Source organism: Pyricularia oryzae, chromosome 3 (assembly GCF_000002495.2).
Source record: "Pyricularia oryzae 70-15 chromosome 3, whole genome shotgun sequence".
Lineage (NCBI taxonomy): Eukaryota > Fungi > Ascomycota > Sordariomycetes > Magnaporthales > Pyriculariaceae > Pyricularia > Pyricularia oryzae.
In genome coordinates this window covers 4,622,744-4,648,056 of record NC_017849.1, presented here as the reverse complement: position 1 = coordinate 4,648,056, position 25,313 = coordinate 4,622,744, and the positions used below count along the sequence as shown (strand labels likewise).

The window sequence follows — 25,313 nt, the reverse complement described above, 5'->3', positions numbered from 1 at the left end:
AAGGTCGAATAATTGTCTCGATTGATTTCCTTTGACGATATATGCCCCCGCTACGGCAAAGGAGAAGCAAAAAGCAAAAGCCATCATGGCTGACTTTGCGGTGCGGTGCGGTGCATATCATACATGAGGTACAGTGGTACCCCTCGCTTCCCCGGATGCTTATGCTGAAGAAGAGAGCCCGAAAGAAGCAATACAGAAAATGAACCCTCATCGCATATTTTTCCTTCTGTGATCCCTTCTTCTTCTCTCTTCTCACTTTCATCAATCCACACCAAACTCCACACCCTTGTCTTGCCGAAACTGCAACAACTCGAATAAAGAGTCCTGTTTGCCAACCTATTTATCTTGGCTGTTTCGACATCCCTTTTTTTTCTACTCATTCCCTTCTTCAGTGTCTTCTCCACCACCGTCGAAAACAAGGCCATTGTCTGCCATTGTCCTCTGCCTGTTGTGCACAAGTCACTACGCCCTTGACTCGCCAAAACAGAAAGAAAAATAATAAAAAAAAACTCGCAAATCTTTCCCCATCATGCCTTACCACTCGGTTCAGGACGATGACGTCCCGGTGGCCACGGGATATCCGGATGAAGAGAGCTCCAAGTCGCTCCCATGCCGCAAGGAAGTCGAAGTTTACCCATGGATAAAACGATACGTCACCTGCCCAGTGGTCTCATCGCTCGCCACCAGGACCAAGAGGGACGCCGACGAGATCGCCTCGGCGCGGTCCAGCGACCGGGCTTCCTCCCCGACGGACACTGCCAACAGGAAACGAAAGGCTGAAGAGGTCGACGACGACGCCGCAGAGTCAAAGAGGGTCCAGACGGAAGAGGCTCTGTCTTCTTCAACCTCACGAACGTCGAGCCGGTCATCGTCCGCCGAGATCTCTACCCCGATTCACCAGCATGCAACCATCTCCGACAACTCCATCTTCAAGGTCATCACGTTATCGCCCGCACCCATCAGGAAAGGAGCCCGTGATGCCGCAGAGAGGGACGTCGCCGCTCAGTCCCTGTTCTTGCTCTCAAATGGCGCGCTGCCCTCCCCTACGACAAAACCCGAGTCTCTTGGTGAAGCGAGCTTAAAGGGTATGATATAATGAGCCATTTTCGCGTCGAAACACGCTCTCAAATGCTTGGTTGTTCCATGTCTGACTTTTACATCAGGTTTCCCATTCCCAACAGACGTTCAACCACCATATCGCCAACAGCGCAAATGTACTCTACCATCAATCCATGAGCTCTTTGCCAAGATTCCAGACGATGGCTACAGCAGCAGCGACTTTAGGCCCCGCGACTGGCCAGCCTGGGACAGACGCAACAGCTCCGCCTCCCTTGCTTCATCCACGCCCCCGTCGCTGTGCGCAGACTCACCGCTCTCCCAGTCCTTCTCCACCACCTTTGCCACCACTCCTCCGACGCAGTTTTCCGCACCGCCAAGGCCGGTCAGGAGCTTCTCCGAGAGGTCGAGCCTCTCCTCGCCGGGCCTGCCGCCACTCGTCATCAACACGACCAGGTTCGCCCTCGCCATGACCCCCGAGGTCTACCAGGCCGCCAGCGCCCGCTCGTCGCGTCGCTGCTCGCCCGGGCTCGTCACCAAGCAGCCCACGATACGCAAGCGCGCCAAGCGCGGAAAGAAGGAACGCACGGGCGAGTACTCGGCCGACGAGGCCTCGCCGACGACGGCAACACCGACCTTGTCATCGGCGGGCCCGGTGTCGGAGCTCGGCGGCGGCGGCCACCCGAACCAAAAGTACCCCATGGCGCACGAGCACTTTGTGATTTATGCGCGCAAGAAGCACGACAAGCGCACGACGTGGAAGGACGTCACCACGGCCTTCAACAAGGCCATCGGCCCCACCGGCCCGCAGAACCCGGGCCTGGACATGTACGTCACGCAGCCCGAGAGGTCGCTCAACCTGCCGGCGCAGCGCGAGCAGGCCGGCGTCACCAGCATGTACTACCGCACCAACAAGGTCATACCCGTCATGGACGGCCGCGGCGGTCTCGTTTACGGCGACGACGGCGAGCCCTTGTTGGAATGGATCCACGAGCGCGACACGAGCCGCTCGCCCCCCGGCCTGATCGAGAGGTATCCCGAGATCGTCCTCGATAGGGATTACTGGTTCGTGAGCGACGAGGATAAGAGGTGGGCGGCGCATCTGAGTAAGTACATGATATTCCTAAATCCCCATCCCTTTTTTTCTGCATTGGACAAAAGCTAACAGAATTCGTCACACAGAGGCTATTCGTGACCAGCAGCGAAGAGAACGCGGGCTCCCCACATGGGACGAACAGCACGCGCAGGCGGCGGGCGAGCAGCCGCGCGACTATGTTCCTCGCTTATGAGATTAAAACCTTCTTCAATTCTTTTCACAATTTTTCTTCTCTCCTCAATGTCCCACATCACACCGGCGTATCAGGCTGCTTTTTACTGGGTTGTTTTTTTTTCAGCTATGTTATTTAATCAACCCCCTCTTCGATATCTCTTTTTTTTTTCCTGCCTTCTATTCCCTTAATCGTCCAGAGACGAACACCGAGCATGTTCTTTCTTTTTTTTTCACATCCAAGGCGTCAGGCGTGGTTTGATTCTTTTTGGCCAAAAACAAAACAAAAACCGTCTGAATTCGGCATTTGGGAGGGGACGGAAACATTCTCTTGAAAACAAAAAACCTTGGCATCTCTTTTTGTCCATTTTAGTCTCTCTTATTCCTAGTAGTACCCCCTCCAGCATTATTACCATAGTTACTCACCAATCTTTATTTATTCCATTGATGGAAACAAATAAAAAAAATAGGCTTTGGCAGCAGACTTTTTTCTTGCATCCTCGCCTGTGTTTTGGAGTATTTCTTTTATTTCTGCGCGATACTATTGAGGTGCATATGATACCATATATTCGGGGTGGCGAAAATACCCCCTCCCAGACTATAGTTAGGCTGTTCACTACGTTGCGACAGAGGGGGGTGTATTGCGTAGTTGCGTACCTAGGTACCTTCTTGCCTACCTAGGTAGGTGGGTGAGGTAGTAGGTACTGTACCTTCTACATTTTTTGTGAGGAAAGAGGAGCAAGGTGTCAAGGGTGTTTTACTCCAGTATGTCGTGCATATCTGACGATTTGCTGAACGTTTCCAGAATCCAGATGCGCGCATTATCTCCCCCCATTCCCCCCCTTTTTTTGATCTCCTTTGACCATTGAACAATTATCAGCAATGGCGTTCTTCTTTTTTCTATCCCTTCTTTTTCCTCCATTTTCTTTCCCGGATCGATCTCCGGTGGCGTCTGTTTTCTTGATTTCTTGCATTTACCGAGAAGTTTTCCTTCTCAAAACCGATGACGATGGTGTTCCCTCATTGTTCCCCCAAAAAAGGGACCCCTAGTGCCTGATTTTGCCTTTTTGTTATAGTGCAGAAAAAAATTGTTTCAATAATAGGCTAGGTGGGTGCAGCAAGAAGCAAAGAATGGCACTTGCGCAATGCTTTCACAGCTCGTAACCACAAAAAGCAAAATCAGAATCAGTCAATTCCAGTGGAAAAAAACCCTGGTTCCATGGAAAATCACAAGCAGATTTCTGCGGAGAAGCTGACCAGAGATTCTCGGCGTCGATAACATGCAAGAGATCGACACTGTGTCAACTTGCTATCTTGTACCACGCCGGAGGAACAACCGACAACGTACAGGAGGCGCTAATGTAGTCGATTATCGCGATGCAGTGATAATTTTCTCGAATTATAGTAAGTAGCCCCTCTCCATACAAAAGTGCTATACAAGAACCTCGCTATGCATTTATTATATAGTACACACCAGTAATTCACGTCTCTCGCTTCGAGACGCCGCTGTCGGATCGACAAAGGAAGAACCAAAGAACCGAGAACCGAGAACCCAAATAGAATCCAGGGTTCCAGAGAGCTGGATGGATATTAGACCAGGGTTACATCTTTTATCCCTCACTTCGTCAAGAAAAACATCGCCACGACTCCCCCTTGCTGTGAAACACTGAAACATGACTTGAAAACCGGTGAGCGTTGCTTTTCCTTTGCTTCTGGTGAATTGGCCGCCCTAGTAAAGCTGAGGAAGATTCTGTGGACGGCCGATCGTAATTTTGAAACGGCCCGGGACGCCGCCGTCTTCGTCGTCGTCTCCGCTGTCCGATCCCGAACCTCCGTCAAACTCAGACATGCCCATTTGATACAGGTACGCGTCGCGATCGAACTCGTCACCCGAAGCCACCTCGTCATCCGGGTAGTCTGCCGTGTAATAATTCTCCGCTGCCCGCGCGTTTAGGATTAGCCTGATATTCGAGTTGTGCTGATACCCCTGCCGGAATGTAGCTCCAAGATCCAATGTGATTGATCCCATCAAACCAACTGGTAGAGAAGAAAAGAAGAAAAAAAAAAGAAAAGAAAAAAACGTACCGTTCTCGTCCTCGTCGTCTTCATACTCCTCCTCACTGTCGCTTTCTTCGCCGTAAAAGTAGTCGATATCAGGCTCATTGTCCAAGACTAGCAGACCGACTTGATCAGGCGTCGCCTCGGTCGTGATGCTGTCGGCGGCAACGCGAACATATGTTTCGATTATGTAGTCGCCTTCATCCTCCTCCGTGTCGCTCGCGTCGTCCACATCCATGCTCATATCAGCCTCTGCCGCAGCAGCAGCAGCAGCAGCCGCGGCGGCTGCCTCCTCTGGATGTCGCTCCGCATAGCGTTTGGAGGGAGCTTGCGGCTTGAATCTCCTGGGCGAGGGGGATGCTGTCGATAGGGGCGCGTTGTTGTTGTTCTTGACCGGCGTCTGCCTGGCAGAGTTTGACATTGGTGCCGCTGCCTCGTCCCGCTCCTTGATCTTCTCCAGGTCCCTTGCTATCAGCTCCAAAGTGTAGTCGTTCATCTCCCGTGCAAGCTGATCCATGTCCGTATCCCAACGGTTGACGAAAGAGTCAGGCAGCCTAGGCCCAGATGGTCTCGACACGGCGGATCGCTTGGACGGCATTTTCAGCTTCTTGCGATCCTCCGTCTTGGCCTCTGCTGATGCCCCGTCACCCTCCATCCCCTTTTCGCCGTCTGCCCCAAGAACCTTGGGTGGTGTCCTCTGTCCTGGATACGTAGCCGTTATCGGTGTCTTTGGTTCACCGGTCCGCTTCCGCTTGCTGCTCCTCTCCACAAAAGTCGCCGGACCCATGCCCTTGGACGTACCCGAGGACTTTGTGACCCGCGAGTTCATCGAAGACTGCCTCTCGGCCATGTGCCTACGAGAAAGGTGGAACCTGCGCGGCTCGATCATCACCCTCGAGGTCACGCTGGCCGGGACCGTGGGCAGCGCCTGCGTCATCCCGCCCGCCGCCGCATCCCTCGCCCCGCGGAGGGCCCGCGGACTCGAATCGACGCCGCCGCCTGGGCTGCCGGCACCGACGGCCTGGCGCAGGCGTGTCTTTTGGGGCGTAGTGGGCTTGCCAGCGGCGCCATCTCCGATGGCTGCGGCGTGTGACCGCTTGACCGCATCTAGCGGGAGGTTCTCGTCGCCCGGTCGAGTGGCCGTGATGGTCGGCGCGCAGGTCGATGCCTGATCCCTCGGCTGGCCGGCGGTGCCATTCGCTACCGGTGCCGCTCCGAGGGCGGCTTCGGGGTCTCGCCGCTGGTAGAGAAAGGCGCCGCTGCGGTGTCGCTTCGTGCTTTGTTCGATGCCTTCAAACGCTGCCGTCAGTACGATGCAGTAGAGCTTCCCGACCACGGGAGGGACTTTGATGTTGTCACGGACGTAGGAAAGTGACTGGCCCATCGTCGTTTCTCTTGCGCTTAACTTGGATTATCTGCGGCGGGACAGACATCTTGAAGGGAGGGAGGGGGATCGACCGGGGATCGGTGAGCTTTTGCTCCGAGGGTTGGAATTGCAAAAAAAAAAGAGATGCTTGCAAAAAGATGCCAACTCGGCGCGTGGGATCGCGGTTCTGGAATTTGTAGATTGTTTTGGTTTCTGATGATGAGGAATGTTGATGCTTTTGGCAAATTTGGTATGATCAGAATGCCTGTCTCTGGTGGCGGGCAAGTAAACAAATGATCAGAGGACGTCACCGACAAACATGGAGCTCAAGTCAAGTCTGCAATTAACCAAAGAGACCCCCTTTTACCGCCCGCGGCAGAAACAAAAGTCAGATTTGGGGCACGACCCCACATGTTCAATTTACCTTAAGCTTCGACCAAACTGCAACCTTTAATTCTATCGCCCTTCATGCATGTGATTCCATTGCATCAAAACATTGTCTTTCACGTAAATCAATACCACGTACTATCCACAAACCAAACTTGATACAACCTATATACACACTTTTTCTGTGATCGTTTGATTCTTATTCAGAACAAATATAGTAATGATACATATGTCTACCGGTACAAGTCCTGATGCCACCGCTCTCTTTTTCTAACTGTTGATACATGAATGTGAACAAGCGCCCACAAAGGGAATACAAAACTTAAAATCTTTGTTTACATTTTATACATTTTTACACCAAAGCTTGTCCCATGAACATGCTCTCCTTCACTTCTGCAACAATATCCTTGCGGTCATCGTTACCGACAAGCACAATACCGCGTCCACGACGGCCCATACGACCGGCGCGGCCAAGACGGTGGATAAAGTCAATTGTGGTGTGGGGGACGTCGTAGAGAACAACGTGGCGCACCGCCAGAGTGTCGATTCCTCTTGATGCCAAATCGGTGGCCACAATGACTTTGGTGTTGGGCAGCGTGCGACTGCTCCGGGGGCTGCCGGCGACTCCGCCCTCAGGGGTCGGAATGCTCATGGTCTCGTTCGATGTAAAGGAGGCAAGCATTTCGGACTGGCGCTCCTCCGATGTGTCACGGTGGAGAGCAACGGCGTCGATGCCCTTCGATTTGAGGTACTCGGCCACTTCTTGCGTCTTCTCACGCTCGTTGACAAAGACCATGATGCGGCGAACATCTACCTGGCCCTTGACGGGACCCTCGTGACGACCAGCTTCCTTGCCTATGGACCAAATGGCATCGGCACATGCAATGTTCTTGTTGCCGCGGTACGGGTCGCGAGCCACGTCGATAACACCGAGCTGAACGCGACGGGGGATGGCGTGTAGGTTGGGTGTGGTGATACGCCGCATGTTGGGGAAGCGAGAAGCCAGGTAGTTGTCTAGGCGCCTTGGGATCGTAGCTGAACAGAGCACAAGCTGGCGGATTGATGGCAGGGCGCGATCGATGATTGGCGTGGTGACTTCGCTGAAGCTGCGGTCAAGCAGTGAGTCTGCTTCATCGACCACGAGATGCGAGACACGGGAAAGGATATTAGGATGTGATTCCGCTATCGAGGCCAGAAGATGCGGCGTCGAGATGAGAATATCGATGCCTGCCGGAGAGAAAACGTCATTCTCTATCATGGTTGCCGACATGTTGGCTGAGATCATACGAGTGCGCGCCTTTGCGACGTGTGATAGTGATTTGGCGACGCGGCCGACCTGGTCGACGAGCTCAGCCGTCGGCACCAAGATCACAACGCGGGGCCGAGACATGGTGGGATGGGGTTCCGGACGGGTCTTGATCTTGGACCCTGGGTTCTTGGCCAGGAGCGCTCGTTCCTCCGCACGTCGCTGGTTGTACGCGATTATGTCCGGGTCACTAGCCTCGGCTTCCTTCAGCGCGTTAAAGGCCGGAACGAGGTAGGCCAGCGTCTTTCCAGAGCCCGTCTCGGCAGCGAGCAAAAACTCCTCACGGGGAGGAGGGGGAGCATCAGGAGACGCAGCCTCACTGCCAGAGTCGGCCGGCTTTGATTTTGTCCTCCAGCGTGAGCGAGCGCCCGTGGTCTGGCCAAGAAGAGCGGGTATGGCCAGACGCTGCACCGGAGTAGGTTTGATATCAAGCATGCCCTTTAGGGCTTCGTTGAGCACAGCATCCTTGACCTGCGGAAGCAAGTCAAACTGGTCAAAAGAATCGACTTCCTGCATCTTGGCTTTGACGGTTGTCCTGTGCCCGTAGCCAATGCTCGCCAAACTGCGCTGCATGTTGAGTGCCTTGAAGCCCTTGCCGTCGCGGCCCAGTTTCTTGCCTCCTTCTCTGCCGTTCTTGCTACTCCTGTTGTTATTGCTGTTGTCTCTCGAGAGCTTCGATCTGGTCTCGGGGTCGAAATTGGCGACAGTGCGATTCATGCCAGCAAATGGGCCATCAACCCGCCGTCTAGGTTTCTTGTCGCCATCTCTAGCTGTTGAGCGGCCGACGCGGTCGGAGAGGACCATGCGTGACGGCGTCCGCTCTCGGCGCGTAGCTTGTCGCGCATTACTTGTTGAAAAGGATAGAGAAGACTGCAATTGTATCGTAGAGCCTCGTATAGCGGTGGAGAGCTGCGGTCTATAGGCAACAGCTCCGGGAGCCGCGCCGGCATTGCCTGATATGCGGCATGCCAGGCATACGGACCCCAGGGAAGACCTGAGCATTGCAGAAAAGCGTCCGTGTCTCTAGGAGCCGGCTGCTGTGAAGCCTGATGTCGGAAAGCAACCGATTAATCCCTGACAAGAGATCTATAAGCGTCGGCGACCGTAACTTGTTTCATGCGATGCGTAAAGCTGCGCCTGGATGAGATGTATTCATTCAATTCTGCCGACAGTGGCAAGCTTCTCACGATAGCTCGTTCGCAAAATTATTTCTCACGGCCCCATTCTTTTCACCGGAAGTGGATGCCGACAACACCCTTCTGGGATTGGGCTCCAATGGCGGCCCGCTGTAGCTCCAGGGATCCCCGCATGGGGACTGAAGGGTGAGTGGGGCGGTGTTGCATCTAATCCCTTGCATTTGCATCTTTTCACTGAGCTCTAGGAAAGCTTTCAGGTTTCTTTTCGTTGAGCTGTTTCGCTTTATCTACGGAACGGGTTTTGTTTTGTTGATTGACGATCTCGACTCCTCCCAATGTTCACACTCCAGCCAGAACATTGACTTTGTCTCGCTACTCATTACTCGCAGATTTTGAATGAACCTCCCTGGGTAGGCTATGCCGTCATGCACAACCAGTATAAACACAGCAGGTTTCCATGACAAACACACTAGAGATTGGATGCCTCACTTCAGTCGAGGTAGGTGCTGTACTGTACGTAACGGTACAGTACTCCGCACCTCATATTGTCTTGCGTGTTTAGGTCATGCAATTCATCACTGGATCGACCAAGCTCTGGGCGCGTTAGGGGCATCCACAACGTCTCATTCGACACAAGCCAGACCTGGGCTAAACGTGTCGGATGACATCAGACCACCATGAAAGAGCAGACGATACTGCTTCGAGGCTTTTGGGGGGCTGAGGGGTAGCTCAAGGTGGCGGTGGGTGTCAATGCCGACATGCGTTGACAGCCCACGTTGGTTGGTTGCTCTTTCCTTACGTTCTTGGGGCGGTGTCCATTCCATTGCCAAACCGCTTTGGTCTTTCCCATGATGAATTGAACGGATGTCTTTGAAATTTGTGGGCTAGATCACCTTGCCGTCCCCTCGTTCCACGTACCTTAGCCACCAACCTACCTTGATGGCCTCTGACGATGAGCTCGAAACTGCACCCGACTGAATGACCTGTTACAGGATACAGCTAGAGGTTTACATTACCTAAGGTACCTTGTCTTTGCCCAAAATAGCATTCATCCGGTAGGTGCAATACCGACATGTCACTTTACCAAACCCTGCCTTACCTAGGTAGGTAGGTACCTACCTTGCCTTGGCTTGCCGACTTCATATAACTCATTATACACACACAGTCACGCTTCGGTTCTCTATCCTCTTTTTCACAACCCATTCAATGGATTGAGCCCAATCAACTGAATCGTCCCTTTAGGCTGCCATCCATGCGCTCTTTCCGCTTTCGTCTGCACCTCTATATCAGATGATCCCCAGCCGACGCTAAATCAAATCTAAATCCCCTCAATTCATCCCACCAGAAGAAGAGGCGTCCAACCTAATGGTAGTTCTAGATCTTGATCCTAGACTGGATTGACTGACAGCCTACCTGCCTGCATCGTCGCGAATCACACGTGTTCCCCCTCACACGTCACCCGTGCCGCCTCTTTTGCTCCCAAAACCCCTAAAATTCGTTTTCTTTACGTTATTTAACAAGTTGCTTCTTCCTTTTCCCGTCTGTTCTCCACACGATTGACCGCTTCTAGAAAAACCCTTGCATCTTCGTAGTCTGATCAATCTTTTACGTCAACAATAAATCTCCCGAGGCCCCCAAAGCTACCTACCTTACTCTGCAGCTCTTCGACACAATGACACCAGCCAAGGTTCCTGTTACCATCACATTCAGCAAAGAAGGTGTTCAGCCACCCCTGTACATAGCAGGCACATTTTCAGACCCTTTGTGGCAACCCGAAGAAATGGAGGTATCGGTCGGTGAAGGTGGCAAGCACCTATTCAAGTCACGAATTCTCGCCAGTCCAGGCGCAGAGATACATTACAAGTTCAAGACGGCCAATGGAGATTGGTTTCTGGATGACAAGTCGGAGTCAGGTAAGTCACCTCTCTTGGCACCGACGAGTTTCTAGAAGACATGCCACTGACAAAGCACATTGCAGTTGTCGATTATAAGGGCTTTCGCAACAACTCCCTCAATGTCCCGCGAGTACCGACAATCACCCAGCAGCCGCCCTCAGCTACACTCCAGAGATCATCGGACGATGGTGGCCACGGTGCATCTTCTGACTGGCTCAACGTCGACCCTTTCGTAAAGAGGTCCAAGGGCAAATCAAACAGCCAGGACTGGGACAGACCACAGGATCGTATCCCACTATTTGCGCACGAGTGCCTTGTGCCAGATGACCAGAGCATTGCAAGCGGAAGCGGCATCTACTCGCACACAAGCCCGCGCCACACGTCGCAGGTTGGCTTCGACCACGAGCCAGACACATTCGAACTCGCAGACCCAGCCCTGGAGAAGTTCCCCTCGCGCCTCGACGAGATTAGCGAGCTCATTCACAAGGTCGAGGAGGACTTGGAAGAAGACGAGACCGAGATAGAGGGCGTGCCCCCGTCTGCCGTCCTCGGCCTGCCGAGAAGTAGGACGAATGATATCGTCGGCGAGTTTGTAAGCGGGTCACCTGCCGCTGCCCCCGTCTCTACCCGCCCGTCACGGCGGTTAGATACAATTCCCCGAAGCTCGGCTCATTCCGACGTGTCTGCCTCCCTGCTCTCAATCGCCGAGGGCATCGAAGAGGATGGAGAAGAGAGGTTGACCAGTCCGGTGGTCCTACCACCCAGCCCGGGATGGCGAGCAAAAGGCCACGGCCTACATCCCTGGAGCGAGGACGATGAAGCGGTCGTCATGCATGACCCCAACGGTCGAGGCCCCAACCGCGGTGCTCGCAAAACTTTTTCGTCAGACGGTGCCCTGCCGAGCCCTGGGATGGGTGAGAGCGCAGCCTCGCCCAGCCTTGACTCGACAGAGGTCAAGATTCTGGCCAGCGTCAAAGCCCCAACTGACGGGGCCAGCAGCGGCCATAATGCACCTTTGAGTCAGCGACTACAACATAATATCGCGGCGGCAGAGACGGCCTAGGTGGACGCTTCATCGCAGGCTGGCGCCGAGATAGGTAAACCGACCCGGCGGATGAACAGGGATGCGCTCGGAGTTCAGCGTACTACTGTCGAGACGATTATGGCAGTGACGAGTGCAGCCACGGAGGTGGCCAGGGAGGGTCACTGGATCCGTGCCATCTTGCTTATGATTATTGAGCTTATTGACGCGTGTCTTTCACGCATACTCGGAGCATGGCGGAGGAGGGAGTAAAACAAAATCAGGCCTCTTTCTATCATTTGTTTTTTGTTCTGTAGGGATTGAAAACTCGCAAAACATCGGGCGTATTTAGCATGTGATGCGAAGCCATCAGGCCACGGCACTGGCATGTGCATCAACTCGTCAAAGTTTCACTGGATAATTGGGACGTTTCATCTAGTGTGTTTCCATCAAGAAGACTGCCGGGAACTGTTTGTATCACTTAATTATGGAGAGTTGAATTCGCACGCGATGGAAGACTGTTGCAGGATAAGGGGGCATGACGTTCAGGAGAAACCTAACCAGCTTAGTACTTAGACAGTATTATCAAGGTACCCAGTTCGTGTAATTGTATTAATACAAATCTATCAAGTTTTCTCTTCTAGTACAGGAAGGCATAAACGTTGGGTTACTACATTCAGGGCTTGCTCGTTTTTTTATTGTCATGATTTTACTTGTCATGCGTCTCCAAACCTATCCGTTCCAATTCTTGATAGATCAAAGAAGGTCACATTAACGTCATTAATGAGTATCATGTTTAGATTGTCACATTTGTTATAGAGAAAGAAAAGAATTGCCCATTCTCAAATTGTACTAGATCTAAACCTAGAACCAAACCAGTAGCCTTGGGCATTATGTGCTGAGTTGTAGGACAGCTTTTGAAAAACTTCTATCAAACATGTTGTCTAAGATGCAAAAAATTTATCCCCAAAACATCCCATATGCTTATGAAAATGGTAGCCGACAAAAATAAGCTACCGCAAATAGGGTATTACTTTGCAAAAATAAATGATGAACAAATAAAACTAATCCTCGCCATTAGTTGCAAGCGCGCCACCCAACAATCTTGATCCATGTAACTGCAATATGAAGTTTTGGATTTTTATCAAAGGAAAAAGAAACGCGAACTTGAGAATTGTTATCATCTGACCAACCGCACAAAGCAAGTGCACTGACAACAGAGAAAGATGATTCAAAACTTACAAGTTGTGGGAACTCATTTCACTCTTCACCACGCCCTGCAAGTCAGCCGTAGGCTTCTTGTTTAATAAGGGAGAGCAAAACAATAGCAGGAAGCACTCTTTTGGTCGTTTATTGCTTCCGAGGCCAAATTCTTTCTTTTGGCAAAGTTGGGGATGGGATCAAGGAGATTCCCTACCATAAACAGAACCCGTAGCCCTTTTGGCATCCAGAGATGCATTCGAAGCCGCAGGTATTCTTGCTACCGCAGCACGGGCCGTAAAGCGACATGTCGCAGGTCATGCCCGCGCTCTTGCCACACTTTCCATTGGTGCTAGTCTTGATAGCAGTTGGTGTCGGAGCGACCGAGGTGCTCGTTTTGCTCGTGCCTGTGAAAGTGAAGTTTTGTGAGTATATTGTATTGGAAGCATCCCTACACGTAAAACCTGGGCGTTGCTTACTGGTCGCCTTGACGCTAACTGTGGACGAAGTTGTCCGGACGCTGGTAGTCGAGCTAGACGTCGATGAGCTGGACTTGGAAGTGCTCGGGGATGTCGATGAGCTCGACCTAGAAGCGCCGGCAGCGGACGATGTGCTCGAACTCGAGGAGCTAGTGGAAGAAGACGAAGACGAAGAAGAGGAAGAAGCGCCGGCGGAGCTGCTAGTCGTCACAGTATTTGCCTGAGTTGTCGTCAGAATTGAGATGGTAGAAGATGTGGCACGACTAGAACTAGAGGAACTAGTCGCAGCGATGGCAAAATTGTTGGGCAAGGTGCTGCTGGAAGACCTGGTGGATGAGGATGTGCTAGAAGTGCTGGTCGTAGAAGAGCTGGTGTGGGACGACGAGATGCTTGCTGCACTGGAGGATGATGATGTGCTTGTTGCACTGGAGGACGACGAGGTGCTTGCTGCACTGGAGGATGACGAGGTGCTTGTTGTGCTGTATGTAGAAGAGCTAGAGGACGAAGTAGGGGCAGAGCTTGACGACGAAGATGTGCTAGTGGAAGCGACATTGGCTGCTAGACTAAGGGTAGTAGAGCTGGAGGAAGAGCTGGAGGAAGAGCTGGAGGAAGAGCTGGAGGAAGAGCTGGAGGAAGAGCTGGAGGAAGAAGTGCTAGAGGTAGTAGTGGCCGAAGTGCTAGTAGAACTGACAGTGTCTGTTGAACTCAAAGTGGTAGAGCTTGAGGACGAATCTGTGCTAGACGTGATGGCGGAGGAAGTAGCACTAGAGGTAGAGGCGGTGCTGTCTGTCGCGGTGGACGAACTGACAGATGCAGACGTGCTTGAGGCGCTAGTGGAGGTGGAATCGATGGAAGATGTGTCCAGGGGAACGATGGTAGAAGTAGAGGTACTCGATTGGCTAGATGAAGCAGACGTAGTGGATACGCTGGTGGGGGAAGCAGATGTTGAAGAGGAGCTTGAGACGGATGATGATGCGACCGAGCTGCTGGAAGAGGTACTAGATGGTGAATTCATAGAGGTTATACTGGAGCTTACAGCGTTAGAACAGGTGCCAAAACCTGGCTGACATCCATCGCCACAGTAGGAGTCGGTGCTGCCACACCAGCCGTGGACGCTGCAGCAGTTGCCAAACGTGGATCCCTGGCAGGTGACACCATTACCGCATGACGCGTCGGTGCTGACTTTGAGGCCGCCGCTGGGAGTAGGTGATCCGGAAGAGCTGGGAGTGGGCGGCGTGCCGGTGGGAGTTGCTACAGTGACACCTGCAGGTGGCCATACGGTGGGAACATCCTTGCTGACCTTGCGGTACCAGTTGGCCGGGTCATCGCCAAGACAGACGCCTACGGGCACGCTCCTGAATCCTTTGGCCTGGATGGACTTGAGGAAGTACTCTGTCAAGTTGTAGACGGACTGGTACTGCAGGTCGTGCTCGATTTGGAGGAAACTCCTGTCGGCAGGGTTGGCTGGCCCGACAGCCTTGTCCCAAATGTCCTTACCAATCTGGGCTCCTTCTGGAGTATCGTGGAGGTAGCCTTCAGTATCAAGATCGAAGTAGATGGCATGATAACCAAGCTCGGTCAAGAGCCGTTGGCAGTTGCTCTCGCAGATTGAGTAAGGTGGCCTGGGAGTTGTTTGCTCAAAATTAGTAGGCTTTCACAAGGGTAAACTCGTCGACCCAAAATTGCACTTACCTCATGTAAGTCGGGAAGTATCCAATGATGTCAGCAAGAGCAATCTCGTTATAGTGCATTTGCTGTCTGTACTGGTCATCGTTCAACTGGCTGGCGTTCTGGTGAGACCATGTATGGCTGGCGACTTGATGGCCCTCGGCAATCATGCGCTGCAAATATTTGTCAGTGGTTGATATCATTGGCAAGCCCTCGGTCAGTGTTGTTGTTAATTTGTCATACCTGGATATATCCAGCCCAGGGCTTGGTGCGATCGTTGATCATGCCCTTGCCTATGTTGTTACCAGTAACAAAGAAAGTAGCCACCATTTGATATCGCTGGAATATGAATCAAGGTCAGCGTTGTTTCCAGCATGCATAATCCAAACTTTCTTGACAGAAAAACTTGCCTTGAAAATGTCTAGGAGATCTCCAGTATACTTGTATGGACCGTCGTCAAAGGTCAGGGCAATATCACCCTGGGTAACACAGTCATAGATGCCCAGGCCACCATACGCCACAGTGCCGACGAGTGGCCTTGGGATGTTGGTTGTATCAGTTCCACTGGGCTTCTTGAGTGCGTCACAGCCGGAACCATAGTTGATCTGACAATCGGGGGCATTGCAATAGGCCGGGGTGTTGCCACACCATCTGTCAGGGATTTGTTAGTAAGATGCGCTTTAGGGCTCTTGTTCATCGCAGCGTTGGCATGATGTTATTACCCGGCAGGAGAACAGCAGTATCCAGAAGCGCATGAGCCAAAGCCTTTGCCACATTCACCACTAGTATTACCACCATTGGCCTGGCGAGTAACGAGCCTTTGGCTGTTTTGAGAGGTAGCTGGGGCTGCCTCTGCATGTCGCGCATGATGATTGTGGCTCCTGAGTACACCGCGTGCCCGAAGCTCCGCAAGAATCTGTCGTCCTCCTACTACGTGGGGGATGGCGTGGTCACCGTGAGCTGTGACAAGCCCGACGTATGTCGCAAGGGCAAGTGACAACCACTTCATTTTTGCTTTGTTGTTTGCTCGAGTCGGAATTAAGGTATCTGGATAGATAAAGGCAAACTAAAAGAGGTAATGGGTAATAGGAATCTAGACTAGAGGCTAAATAGAATGACACATAAGTTTGCAGTGTCCTCGTGGGGAAAAAAAAATGAAAAATGAAAACGAAAATTTGTTAAGGATAGTGATGAAATGTTCTCTATCGGTTTCTCAGCGAGATCTCGTAATCAAAACCAAGAGGGATAATGAGGAAATAGAAGTTACCATAATGGCGATCATGTTCAGGGGGCTTGAGGATATATCATATTCTCAGCTTGCAATACACTAGCGTGAGCCTCCCACAAAATCATGATCCGAGGGCCACTTACCATGCTGTAGGTAAGTGGGAGCTCGGGACTTCCGCCCCTCCGCTGATTAGGTAGGTGATGGTGGTAAATCCGTAAACAGTCCGTTGGCCCATATTTTCTTCTCTGGCTCGTGAGGATGCTAGGCCGATTGTGTCAAGGAGAGATTGATCTGAGCTGTTGATTGACATGGGAAAACGAATAAGAGGCATGCGCCAAGCAAAGTCTGGGACCATTGACCGCGACGATGCGGAAATGATCGAGGGACTTTGGAGCCTAATTCTTCAACGGCGTCCATATGGCGGCGCTTTAGTGGCTTAGCACACGAGATGAACAGCCCAGGGAAGCGGTTCTTAACTTACCCAGGGAGGAAAAAGGGGGTGTGAACTAGGCCTTTCGCGCACTCCAGAGCAATTCCGAGGATTGGCAGTTTGCTACAGCTCTGTTTGAGCAAATCCTATTTGCAAGGCTGAGAACAAGACGATGGATGACCTAAGATTCTGTGTTTTTGCGGCTTGAGGATGGCGTCACCTAATGATGGATCCCTTGGTCGTCTCGAAGTTTGTTGCCTACCATGTAAGATGCACGCCCGGCACGCTCATCTCCAAGAAAGACAGGTTGGTATTGGATGATCAAAGGCCTTGCATGCAATTGAAATCGTAGGTGGCAGCTCTGGTGAACGGACAACTAACGTGCGTACCTGCATAAACGCAGGTACTATCGATTCTAGCTGTCATCCATACTGAGGGGAAGAATTAGGTTGCCTTGGGAAATGAGGCTTGGAATTCGATAACCACCCCTGGGGTAGTGTAGCATGAGTCGTTTGGGATCGTATTGAGCGCCTTTTGAATTTCGGCAGTTACAGCGACAGCGACTATTTTGTCTGTTTATTCATGTCAGTCAACATGGGATTCCAAGTGGCTGCGTTTGGACTGTCAAATCTCCTAACCTTTTTTTTTATGGTTTTCCTAATGAAAGAACCAATTTGGCATTGTCAGGCTTTCTTACAACTCGGCCGACCTGCATGGTCGGCTTTACCTACCAGTTGAGTATGTATTTTTACCTTTCGAGTGGACCCCCAAAATGAGGGATCTGGATAGGTGACGCCGGCGTCGTCTCGAATTGTGTAGCCATGGTGGCGCATTTGAACCCCGGAACATGAAGGTTGCGCACATGGCGAGATCCGAGAGCCACCCGCGGCAGTGGCGGTAGGCTTAAAGCATGGCCAGTCGAGTCGAGACGAGCAGGCGCTCAGACTTTCAAGTCTGCGCCACAATGACTGTAGGATCACATCCTGTGTATCGGATGAGGGGCGTTTTTTCCCCCCGCAGGTAAAGTAGTATCGTGGTAGAGGGTCTTGAGGGTTGCCAAGAAGGTTAAAAAGAAAAAGATGACCGCAGGAGCGCCAGTCCGTTCGCCGGGATCGCTAAAAAAAAACCCACTGAACTCTTTGCACCTGCAGCCCGTGTGCTGGGAAACTTGATCAAGATCCCATCGCCCCGTCGGTCCACGATTATACTGAAGTGCACGAGCGCGGGAACGCCACGGAACAATCAATGATCGGCCATCCTTCCTTTTGACGCGTACGTGTGTTTATCATTTACAGATATTATGATCTGCCCTGTTGTCCGAGTTTCTGATGTGATCTAAATTAAGTTTGGAAGACTGATGGAACGATCTACTGATGGCAGAAGATAAGATCTACAGGAAAGGTATGACAGATGGGGTGTTCAGTTCTCAGGCCCTGGCTGTGGCTCGTTGCTTCCGCTGAGGCGCTGAGTTCTTTCCTTCTGAGGGATAACTGGAGCTAGAACAGCCCAACCCTAAAGGGGAAGAAGGAAGCAATCACTAACCCCGCGAGAAATAACACACACTCACTGCCTTGACTGCCCAGTCAGTTGAGCTGGCTTGACTGGGGTTTTTTTTTCAGACGAACCTCCAGCTAGTAAGCTGTCAAGCTTCGGCCAAAAACCTGCAGCTTGCATCCCAAACTCTTCTCATCCGTTACTCCAATTCATCTGACGAAGCCTGCATAACAGCCAAGACACCATAAACAAAAACCTGCATCAGGTACATTTACGAAGGCTGAGCATATCAAAGCAAACTGCAACCAAATCTCACGGTATGAAAAAGCTCTATCGCCCGCCCAGGAATCGCCAAGTAAATGCTAGATGAACAAATTTCACGTATGCAACGGCGGGATCGAAAACTTGGCAATTCTCGTATATGCAGCGAAAAATAATAGTAACCACTATTGAAAACAGAATTTCTTACCAAATCTCATCCAAATTAATTGTCCTTGGCCTTGTGCTTGTCCTTGTCCTCCTGCTTTGCCTCGGCATCCTTGCGCTTCTTCTCATCCTCCAGTCTATCCGCCAGCTCCTTTGCCTTTTTCTCCTGCTCCTCCTTGGCCTTTTTTTCCTTTTCCTTGTCCTCCTCGGGCTTCTGCTTGATGGTGCCCTCGCGGTCGTCGCCCTCGCAGCGCTCGCGCTCGAGCTTCATGTCCATGATGAGGCTCAGCTCCGGGCAGTACTCAAAGATCTTTTGCCGCTGCTCGTGGTCCTTCCACACGTCGTCGCTCAGCGTCCGGCCAAAGTCGCGCACGTGGAACCCCATCGGCCGCTGCATGTAGACGTCCTCCACCGCCAGCATGCCGTCGAAGCCCGACGCCACCCTCTCGCCGGGGAGGACCCAGACGCGACGCCCGAACCACTCGTCCTCGGGCTCCGTGTCGTTGTAGCGCTCCTGAAAGTTCAGCACCCGTCTTATCGCGGAGACTTTTCGTAGCGACAAACCTCCGTTGCCGGAGAAGCGATCGTCCTTTTTGCTGTGGGTTCAAGAGCTATTGGTCAGTCGACTGCCGGCCATTGAGACTTCTTTTGTTTGGATTGTAGAAAGTACACGTACCGAGGGGATCCCGCCCAACTCCAGTCCAACCATTCATTCAAACTGGTTTCCGAATTGGCGCACAGAATGCTGTCCGATTCGAACCTCAATATCCACTGCACGCCAGGTAGGAATTCGTTGTAGAAGCGAATGTCGGTCATGATGCGATGGACCTTTTCCTTGGAGTCAATCTCCCAGGGCTCAGGCAGGACCATCAGATCCATCTTGCCAATGACCTGCTGGTGCTTGACTGCGAACGCGCGCCCCACGCTGAGGACGCTGGCCTCGCTACCTATGAAAACCATGCGCCAGTCCGGCGGCATCACCGTGATCATGTGCAGTATCTGCGGCACCAGGTGCGGGATGGGACGCGCCTCGACCATGAGGGCTATCTTTGTCTGGTCGTAGTTGGACTTGGGATCGGCTGGCCTGTGCCAGTCGACCTCGATCGCGGGGACTTTTTGCAACGCCTCATGGAATCGGTATTGAATCTCTGCCTGGATGAGGGGCGAGTAGCTTGGTATGAGAGCTGCAACCCACCATCTGGGGAACAGTCAAAGAGTGCAAGTCAGCAATAATGCGACAGAATATTCAACAATCCTCGATCGCCTGGGGTTGAATCATCCTTACGTCAAGATCAACAGCAAAACCGCAATGATCTTGCCCTTGGTTACGACAATAATACCCTTCTGGCCTAGGGTAGCCACCATCGTGAAGGGTTCGGCCAACAGGCCCCTGAATCTCGAAGGCTTCTCGATGTACGACGCCCACAAGGCTCTGAAGCCAGCAACACCAGAAACTTTGGAACTGATACTTTGGTTGCAAGCAGCAGGTGAATATGCTTTGCTGCGTAATGAGTAGTATGCTGCACAATTGATGGATAATAGGTACACAATGGAAAGTTGGGTTCGACACCAAGTCCCCGTTAAACTTTGGAAAGACAAAAATAAAACCAACCAGTAGCCCCTTCGTCTGTCAAACGCGCGACTCTCACGGTTGACAAACCGGGGCGGGGGGTCCGGCTCAGGAACTGAAGCCTTGCAGCTGCTAGAGGGGGGCACTAAGTTGGTCTTGTCCAGCCCAGCTATTACTTCTGAGCTGACTGGCTGAGGTTCGATAGATCGCCGGCTGCAGGGATAGCTCCCCGTCCCACCTCGAAAAAAAAGGGGATCAGGCACCATCTCACCAGCGGGTTTTCTTCTGGATCGAATGGCTTGTGAGCCTGCGTATCTGTCCACCAAAAGCCATCTCATTGTCCTAAAGTGGAAACTATCAATGAGGTGACAGTAGGCAAATCCAGCTGCCGCCAAGCCGTCAGATCGTATTACCTTGCTCAAACATCCATGTCAACTTGATTCTTTGGACGACTTTGGTAGCTGATCGATATGTCATCCGATTTTTGTCCATCGCAAACCACGCTTACGGAAGTGGTCCGGCACGGGGAATTGCAGCTTTTGGTGTTTGCACTTTTAGTGATTTGCACGAGCGCTTCCGGGCGGGAGCTATTGTACCAAACCCGTACAACGAGGACTCTACGGAGAACGTGTCAAACGTTAGCAAACACACCCAATGTATCAACAAGGACTTTTCACTTGCTTACAATCTCGTGTTCCATTCCAAAGTCGGGCAGTCAAGCTGACGGTAACTTCCCATTGCTTGACCTGCTTGTGGTTCAATCACTGTTGCTGCCCCAGCTCCCATGATCAGGGGGCGCTAATGCCCACACGGGACAAAAATAAACAGGGATGGTGCGAAAAACGGACCCAAGCCTATCAGTGCCACCAAGAAAACACCGGCGCCGGATCTGGAAACCAATGGCGCCCACCATGAACGGGTTCTCCTTTTTTTCCAGAGGGTGGCAAACCAACGTACGACACGGGCAACGCTGCGTGGATAGACAAGACCGGTTGTGATGGGGGAAATTATCGTCGTGCGCCAGCTGCGTGGTCTAGGAGTTTGTGCTTCTTCTTTTTTTTTTGTTCCGGGTCCGACGGAAAAAGTAAACAGTATCGATTTTTTTTCTGGCCGTTCTTTCCGTGACCAAACGTTGCCGAATAAGTAATTTGGTTGCGTGAGGATCTATTTTATTCTGCTGAACAGGGCTAAAGCGTAGTCTCCGGGCCATCTTGAGCGGGACAGTCTCTGTTGTATGCACGCACCCAACCCGTAGATAACGATTGGGAAACTCCTTTAGGCCAAAAGCTAGCTCCGCTGCCATACTACTAGACTAGCCTCAGGACAGCGACAGTGCTCTCTCTACTTTGTGTAGTCCTCCACTGACGCCGCCCGTCTATCTTTCATCCTTTTTGACATGAGCTAGAGGTGCTTGAAACTTCTCCCAGACCGACGTCGTCAATGTGAAAAACAAGTTGACAGGTCGAGACAAAGAGACAGAGCTCACCATGACGGGCCTCTTCAACAAGATCTGTGCCCTTCCGGCTGCCCTTTGGGCCAGGGCAAGCCGACGCACGCGCGTCACCAGCGCTGTTGTTCTCTTCACGTATGAGCCCCTCATCTGTCCCCAATGGCAGAAGGAAAGATGATGAAAACCGGCGATGATCTAACAAGCGCCCCGGCATCAACAGAATACTGGTCGTCATCTACTCAAAACCGCTGGCCGGTTCGATGGACATAGCAGTGCCGCAGGTGCACCTGGACTACAACAAGAACCGGTCGCCGTTCAACGAGACCAAGGTTGCGCTCCTGATCGAGAACCGCCCGAACCCGATCCTCGCGCCGTTGATGCTGCACTTTATGGCGGTCGTGCCTCCGGACTGGCGCTTCCGCTTCATGGGCTCGTTGGAATCGGTCGAGTTCATCAACCGCTCCATGGCCATCCGCGAGCAGGTGTCGGCCGGAAAGCTGGACCTGACGTACATACCGTCCAACATGACCACGGGCAGCCAGGAGGAGATCAGCCGCTTCCTGACGACGCTGTGGCTGTACGAGACGGTGCTCAAACCGGCGGAGCACCTGCTCGTCTTCCAGACCGACAGCATGCTCTGCGCTAACTCGAAGCAGAACCTCAACGACTACATCGAGTACGACTGGGTCGGTGCGCCGTGGGACCCGAATGGCCGCTTTGGTGGCAACGGCGGCCTGTCGCTGCGCCGCGTCTCGGCCATCGTCCAGGTCCTGCGGGAACAGCAGCGGGTCGACGGCAGTGAGCCCGAGGACGTCTGGCTCGCGAACCTGTTGGGCCACCGGCCTGGCGCCCGCCTCGCCAACGGCACCGTCTCTCTCACATTTAGCGGCGAGATGAACAGCGGCAAGGGTGCCAAGCTGAATGATCAGGCCAACGGTACCAATTCCGATGCCGCTCGCAAGGGCGACCTTATCAAGGGTCTGGACGACTGGAGGAGCGGCTTCTACGAGCCCATGGGGTACCACACCGGAGGTAGCGGTGTCACGCTGCACCCGCCCATTTGGGGAACGCCCGAGCTGAGGAAGCACATTTGGGATTATTGCCCCGAGGTGAAGATGACTTTGATGATGGATGCTGCGAAATTTGTCCCTGGAGATTGTGGTAACAACTGGACATATGGGAAGAGAGACCTGGAAGGGAATTCCGATTCTGATCTGGGTTATGGTACCGAAATCATCGATGGCAAGGAGTATCCAATCCTTCCAGACAGCATAAGGCCATGGTAATTACGATTTTTGTAGGATTTTTGCAGCGGCTTGGGTTAGGGAATCTCGGTAGTTTCATAACTCACCTTATCGAACCTGTTTTTTCGTCAAAAAGATGCAAACTACTGGTCAAAGTTCGCGGACTTGTAACTCTGAGCCATAATGGGAATTACTCTAGGACCCCTGTTCAGTATGTTTCGTGTGCCTAGGGGAAGTGCTGTGTACCCATGATAAACTTATCCAGTGTCAGGCCATCGCCTCTGTTGTGGTATCTAGCTCCAAGTCTGCAATTCCTCACGTTTGCTTTGTTTAGGAGCCGGCTGGCCGTGTTTGTGGTCGTGCACTTTGAGGACTGTTCAACATGCATCCCGGCGCCGCTGGACACTCCAAGGTTTTTGTGCTATCGTGAGCCAGCAGCGACCAACCAAAAGCATGTATGAATATGTCACAAGACTTGGTATTGCATCGGCTCGCTGTGTATACCCGCCATGCTTGCGGGTCCCGGAAAGCCGGGGTACAGAAATGGTGTTAGTATTGTTCTTGCTGCCGGGTTTGGTGACTACTTGTGTTTCGTTGATGTTAAAATTATGATGTTAGCCTTGTTTTGACTTCAAGATCCGGCTTTGAAGTTGTAGCTTCTGTAACAAAGCCAGCAGATATTAGCAAAGAGACATGAGGCCATGCGCGTAGAGTTGGTATCGGAAGCAAAACAAGAAAGAAAAGGCAAGGGAACAATGAAAAATAGAGAGATTTGAGATTGTGAATAAACTGATCGATTTGACCAAGCAAAAAATAAAAGCCTTGATGGCATATAATAGAGGATGAGAAGATAAGAGAATCCAAATGGAGAACCTGTCCATGACGCCAACAGTGCAAACGCCGTAACGATGCCCACCCAAAGAAAGAAGACCCCAAACGCCCAATAATACCGATGATACCAAAATATGCAAACCAAAACAAATGGGAAAATAATTTTTGACCAAAGGAATTTCTTCACCTTTGCCCTATAAGTGGTGAATCCTCATCCCGCGTGAGGGTGATAGACCCAATTATTGAGACAAGCTCCTCTTGACGCGTCTTCGCGCAATCATAGCGGATATGCCCCTCCTAGTGAGTCTCTTGCGCTCGTCGTATTCCATGTCGTCGTCTTCTTCGCCATCGTCGTCGACACTATCTTCATCAGACTCTTCAGCCCCGATGACGCCTGTGGTTCCAGAGCCACCAAGAAGACTGCGCTTTTCCTCGTGTGTAATAGCGATAGGCCGAGTGTCGCGATTCAATGGGTTGCCACTCGGGATATGCGTGCCGCGTCGTACAAAGGCTTGGATGGCCCTTCTGCGGCGGCGTTTGATCCCAGCCTGTGGAGTTGGGTGAAGATCGGAAGCAAGCACTGATTTGAGATCCGCTTGGGTAAATCCGCGTCCTTCGGATGCGTTTTCTCCACGTCTTTCCAGAGAATAAGGGTCGGCCACACCTTGACTATCGCCCCCTTGCCCTTCCAGATCGACTTGCGTCCTCTTGAGCCTGGCAAAGGTTGCCTCATCGCTCTCTTGGTTGCTGCGCCGGACAATGTCCATGATGAGGCTCGAGGCAGATTCTTGCTGGTTACCACTCCTGATGGCAAGGGATGTGGCAGCCGGGACGGCCGTAGCCAAGAGGAATGCATAAAGTGTAGGGTAATGCATTGCTTGGTGGGTGATGGGGTTACAGAGTGCGACGATCCAGAGCTTTGGTGTTCTAAGTTAGGACTTCCTCGATGGGCAATGCTGGAGATGGGATTCTGTAGCACCCAATAACAAAAACAAGAAGGATTAATTTTTTTTCAGACGTCGATGTCTAGGCCACAGCAGACTCTATTGCTGATTGTTGATGTCGGACTCTATTTGATGAATGGACTGATGATAAGCCTGAGTAAAATGCAAGCTGACAGGCACCGGACTGCAGCATATTTTATCATTGCCAACGACCCTATTCTTGGCACGGTTGCCTTCCGGTGCGGCATCGTGAGATCTTTTTCTGGTGTTGTCTTCAGGGCCATTGGGGCGCAAGCTTAGCGTGCTAGTAATTCGACTGGGCTGCGCGAGGGATTCTTGAACGTCTGGCCAATGGGAGTGTTGGCATTGCGCCTGCTTATTTCCCCATTGGGCAAGGAACAGTCAGCATCAACACAGGAATCGTGCAATGGCTGCCCTGGACTGCCCGGGGACGGCTGCACAGCCTCCGCAATACGCTAAAGCCCATGTGGTAAGGTGCCAGTGCCGAATCGATTCTGTCAAGGCAACGAGATTCCAAGGAACATAGTAGGAACCTGGGGTCAAACCCGCAGTGCATCCACCAAGTTGTTGTGCTCATCTGATGGTGTTGGGTCTGAACCATCGCAGAGTTCTTGGCGGTCTTTGGATCAACATTTTCATTGAACATGCAGCCCTGGTCATCCAAGGAAGCATGTGTCAAAAGGTTTTTCCTTTCGCCAAAATATAGCATTTGTAATCATTACAAACGAGGCCAGAATGTATTTTTGCCTGCAACGCACGCTTTGCTGGTTGTTGACTAGGTCTGGTCAACAGACACCAAAATTGGCAGTCAATGACTGAAAAGGGATGCAGTATCT

General features: G+C 52.0%; 10 protein-coding genes across 11 annotated transcripts; 5 read left to right on the top strand and 5 right to left on the bottom strand.

Annotated features, from left to right (window-relative positions):
- The first annotated feature begins 406 nt into the window (after window positions 1–406).
- MGG_05114 (uncharacterized protein) lies at window positions 407–2,411 on the top strand. The gene is made up of 3 exons (XM_003712593.1): window positions 407–1,085; window positions 1,164–2,162; window positions 2,239–2,411. Exons 1-3 carry the CDS (start codon window positions 530–532, stop codon window positions 2,343–2,345), a joined length of 1,662 nt encoding a protein of 553 aa, XP_003712641.1. The 5' UTR covers window positions 407–529; the 3' UTR covers window positions 2,346–2,411.
- Window positions 2,412–3,701: 1,290 nt separating this feature from the next.
- Window positions 3,702–6,108, bottom strand: MGG_05113 (the record flags this gene model as incomplete). 2 transcript variants are annotated; one of them, XM_003712591.1, is made up of 3 exons in its annotated part: window positions 3,702–4,261; window positions 4,409–5,671; window positions 5,745–6,108. In XM_003712591.1, the coding sequence occupies 3 exons, from the start codon at window positions 5,812–5,814 to the stop codon at window positions 4,053–4,055; spliced, it is 1,542 nt and encodes a 513-aa protein (XP_003712639.1). The 2 variants fall into 2 exon arrangements, with proteins under 2 accessions (XP_003712639.1, XP_003712640.1); XM_003712592.1 differs by having other exon boundaries at window positions 4,053–4,261; window positions 4,409–5,767.
- Window positions 6,109–6,205: 97 nt separating this feature from the next.
- MGG_05112 (ATP-dependent RNA helicase MRH4) lies at window positions 6,206–8,646 on the bottom strand. The gene has a single exon (XM_003712590.1). The coding sequence runs from the start codon at window positions 8,440–8,442 to the stop codon at window positions 6,487–6,489; it is 1,956 nt and encodes a 651-aa protein (XP_003712638.1). The 5' UTR covers window positions 8,443–8,646; the 3' UTR covers window positions 6,206–6,486.
- A 594-nt stretch (window positions 8,647–9,240) lies between these two features.
- MGG_05111 (uncharacterized protein) lies at window positions 9,241–12,146 on the top strand. The gene is made up of 3 exons (XM_003712589.1): window positions 9,241–9,631; window positions 9,742–10,489; window positions 10,555–12,146. The coding sequence occupies exons 2-3, from the start codon at window positions 10,249–10,251 to the stop codon at window positions 11,532–11,534; spliced, it is 1,221 nt and encodes a 406-aa protein (XP_003712637.1). The 5' UTR covers window positions 9,241–9,631; window positions 9,742–10,248; the 3' UTR covers window positions 11,535–12,146.
- Window positions 12,147–12,999: 853 nt separating this feature from the next.
- On the top strand, window positions 13,000–13,395 carry MGG_16872 (uncharacterized protein; the record flags this gene model as incomplete). The annotated part of the gene is made up of 2 exons (XM_003712588.1): window positions 13,000–13,117; window positions 13,202–13,395. 2 exons carry the CDS (start codon window positions 13,000–13,002, stop codon window positions 13,393–13,395), a joined length of 312 nt encoding a protein of 103 aa, XP_003712636.1.
- Window positions 13,396–13,461: 66 nt separating this feature from the next.
- Window positions 13,462–13,912, top strand: MGG_16871 (uncharacterized protein; the record flags this gene model as incomplete). The annotated part of the gene is made up of 2 exons (XM_003712587.1): window positions 13,462–13,821; window positions 13,889–13,912. The coding sequence occupies 2 exons, from the start codon at window positions 13,462–13,464 to the stop codon at window positions 13,910–13,912; spliced, it is 384 nt and encodes a 127-aa protein (XP_003712635.1).
- On the bottom strand, window positions 13,905–16,086 carry MGG_12939 (uncharacterized protein). The gene is made up of 6 exons (XM_003712586.1): window positions 15,562–16,086; window positions 15,250–15,490; window positions 15,083–15,178; window positions 14,864–15,012; window positions 14,208–14,793; window positions 13,905–14,169 (listed from the first exon to the last, which is right to left on the bottom strand). The coding sequence occupies exons 1-6, from the start codon at window positions 15,846–15,848 to the stop codon at window positions 14,071–14,073; spliced, it is 1,458 nt and encodes a 485-aa protein (XP_003712634.1). The 5' UTR covers window positions 15,849–16,086; the 3' UTR covers window positions 13,905–14,070.
- A 2,309-nt stretch (window positions 16,087–18,395) lies between these two features.
- On the bottom strand, window positions 18,396–19,782 carry MGG_05110 (uncharacterized protein; the record flags this gene model as incomplete). The annotated part of the gene is made up of 3 exons (XM_003712585.1): window positions 18,396–19,013; window positions 19,094–19,615; window positions 19,703–19,782. 3 exons carry the CDS (start codon window positions 19,780–19,782, stop codon window positions 18,476–18,478), a joined length of 1,140 nt encoding a protein of 379 aa, XP_003712633.1. The 3' UTR covers window positions 18,396–18,475.
- A 1,692-nt stretch (window positions 19,783–21,474) lies between these two features.
- MGG_05109 (uncharacterized protein) lies at window positions 21,475–22,723 on the top strand (the record flags this gene model as incomplete). The annotated part of the gene is made up of 2 exons (XM_003712584.1): window positions 21,475–21,572; window positions 21,658–22,723. The coding sequence occupies 2 exons, from the start codon at window positions 21,475–21,477 to the stop codon at window positions 22,721–22,723; spliced, it is 1,164 nt and encodes a 387-aa protein (XP_003712632.1).
- Window positions 22,724–23,751: 1,028 nt separating this feature from the next.
- MGG_05108 (uncharacterized protein) lies at window positions 23,752–24,387 on the bottom strand (the record flags this gene model as incomplete). The annotated part of the gene is made up of 1 exon (XM_003712583.1): window positions 23,752–24,387. One exon carries the CDS (start codon window positions 24,385–24,387, stop codon window positions 23,752–23,754), a length of 636 nt encoding a protein of 211 aa, XP_003712631.1.
- Between the last annotated feature and the right edge of the window lie 926 nt (window positions 24,388–25,313).

Excerpts from the sequence above, each read along its gene's own strand:
- MGG_05114 (XM_003712593.1), top strand. The coding sequence starts at position 530 with ATGCCTTACCACTCGGTTCAGGACGATGACGTCCCGGTGGCCACGGGA. Across the intron at positions 1,086-1,163 it reads TGGTGAAGCGAGCTTAAAGG|GTTTCCCATTCCCAACAGAC; the intron begins GTATGATATAAT and ends CTTTTACATCAG. Across the intron at positions 2,163-2,238 it reads GAGGTGGGCGGCGCATCTGA|AGGCTATTCGTGACCAGCAG; the intron begins GTAAGTACATGA and ends TTCGTCACACAG.
- MGG_05112 (XM_003712590.1), bottom strand. The coding sequence starts at position 8,442 with ATGCTCAGGTCTTCCCTGGGGTCCGTATGCCTGGCATGCCGCATATCA.
- MGG_05111 (XM_003712589.1), top strand. The coding sequence starts at position 10,249 with ATGACACCAGCCAAGGTTCCTGTTACCATCACATTCAGCAAAGAAGGT. Across the intron at positions 10,490-10,554 it reads GGATGACAAGTCGGAGTCAG|TTGTCGATTATAAGGGCTTT; the intron begins GTAAGTCACCTC and ends AGCACATTGCAG.
- MGG_12939 (XM_003712586.1), bottom strand. The coding sequence starts at position 15,848 with ATGAAGTGGTTGTCACTTGCCCTTGCGACATACGTCGGGCTTGTCACA. Across the intron at positions 15,179-15,249 it reads ATCTCCTAGACATTTTCAAG|CGATATCAAATGGTGGCTAC; the intron begins GCAAGTTTTTCT and ends TTCATATTCCAG. Across the intron at positions 15,013-15,082 it reads CCTGGGCTGGATATATCCAG|CGCATGATTGCCGAGGGCCA; the intron begins GTATGACAAATT and ends AAATATTTGCAG.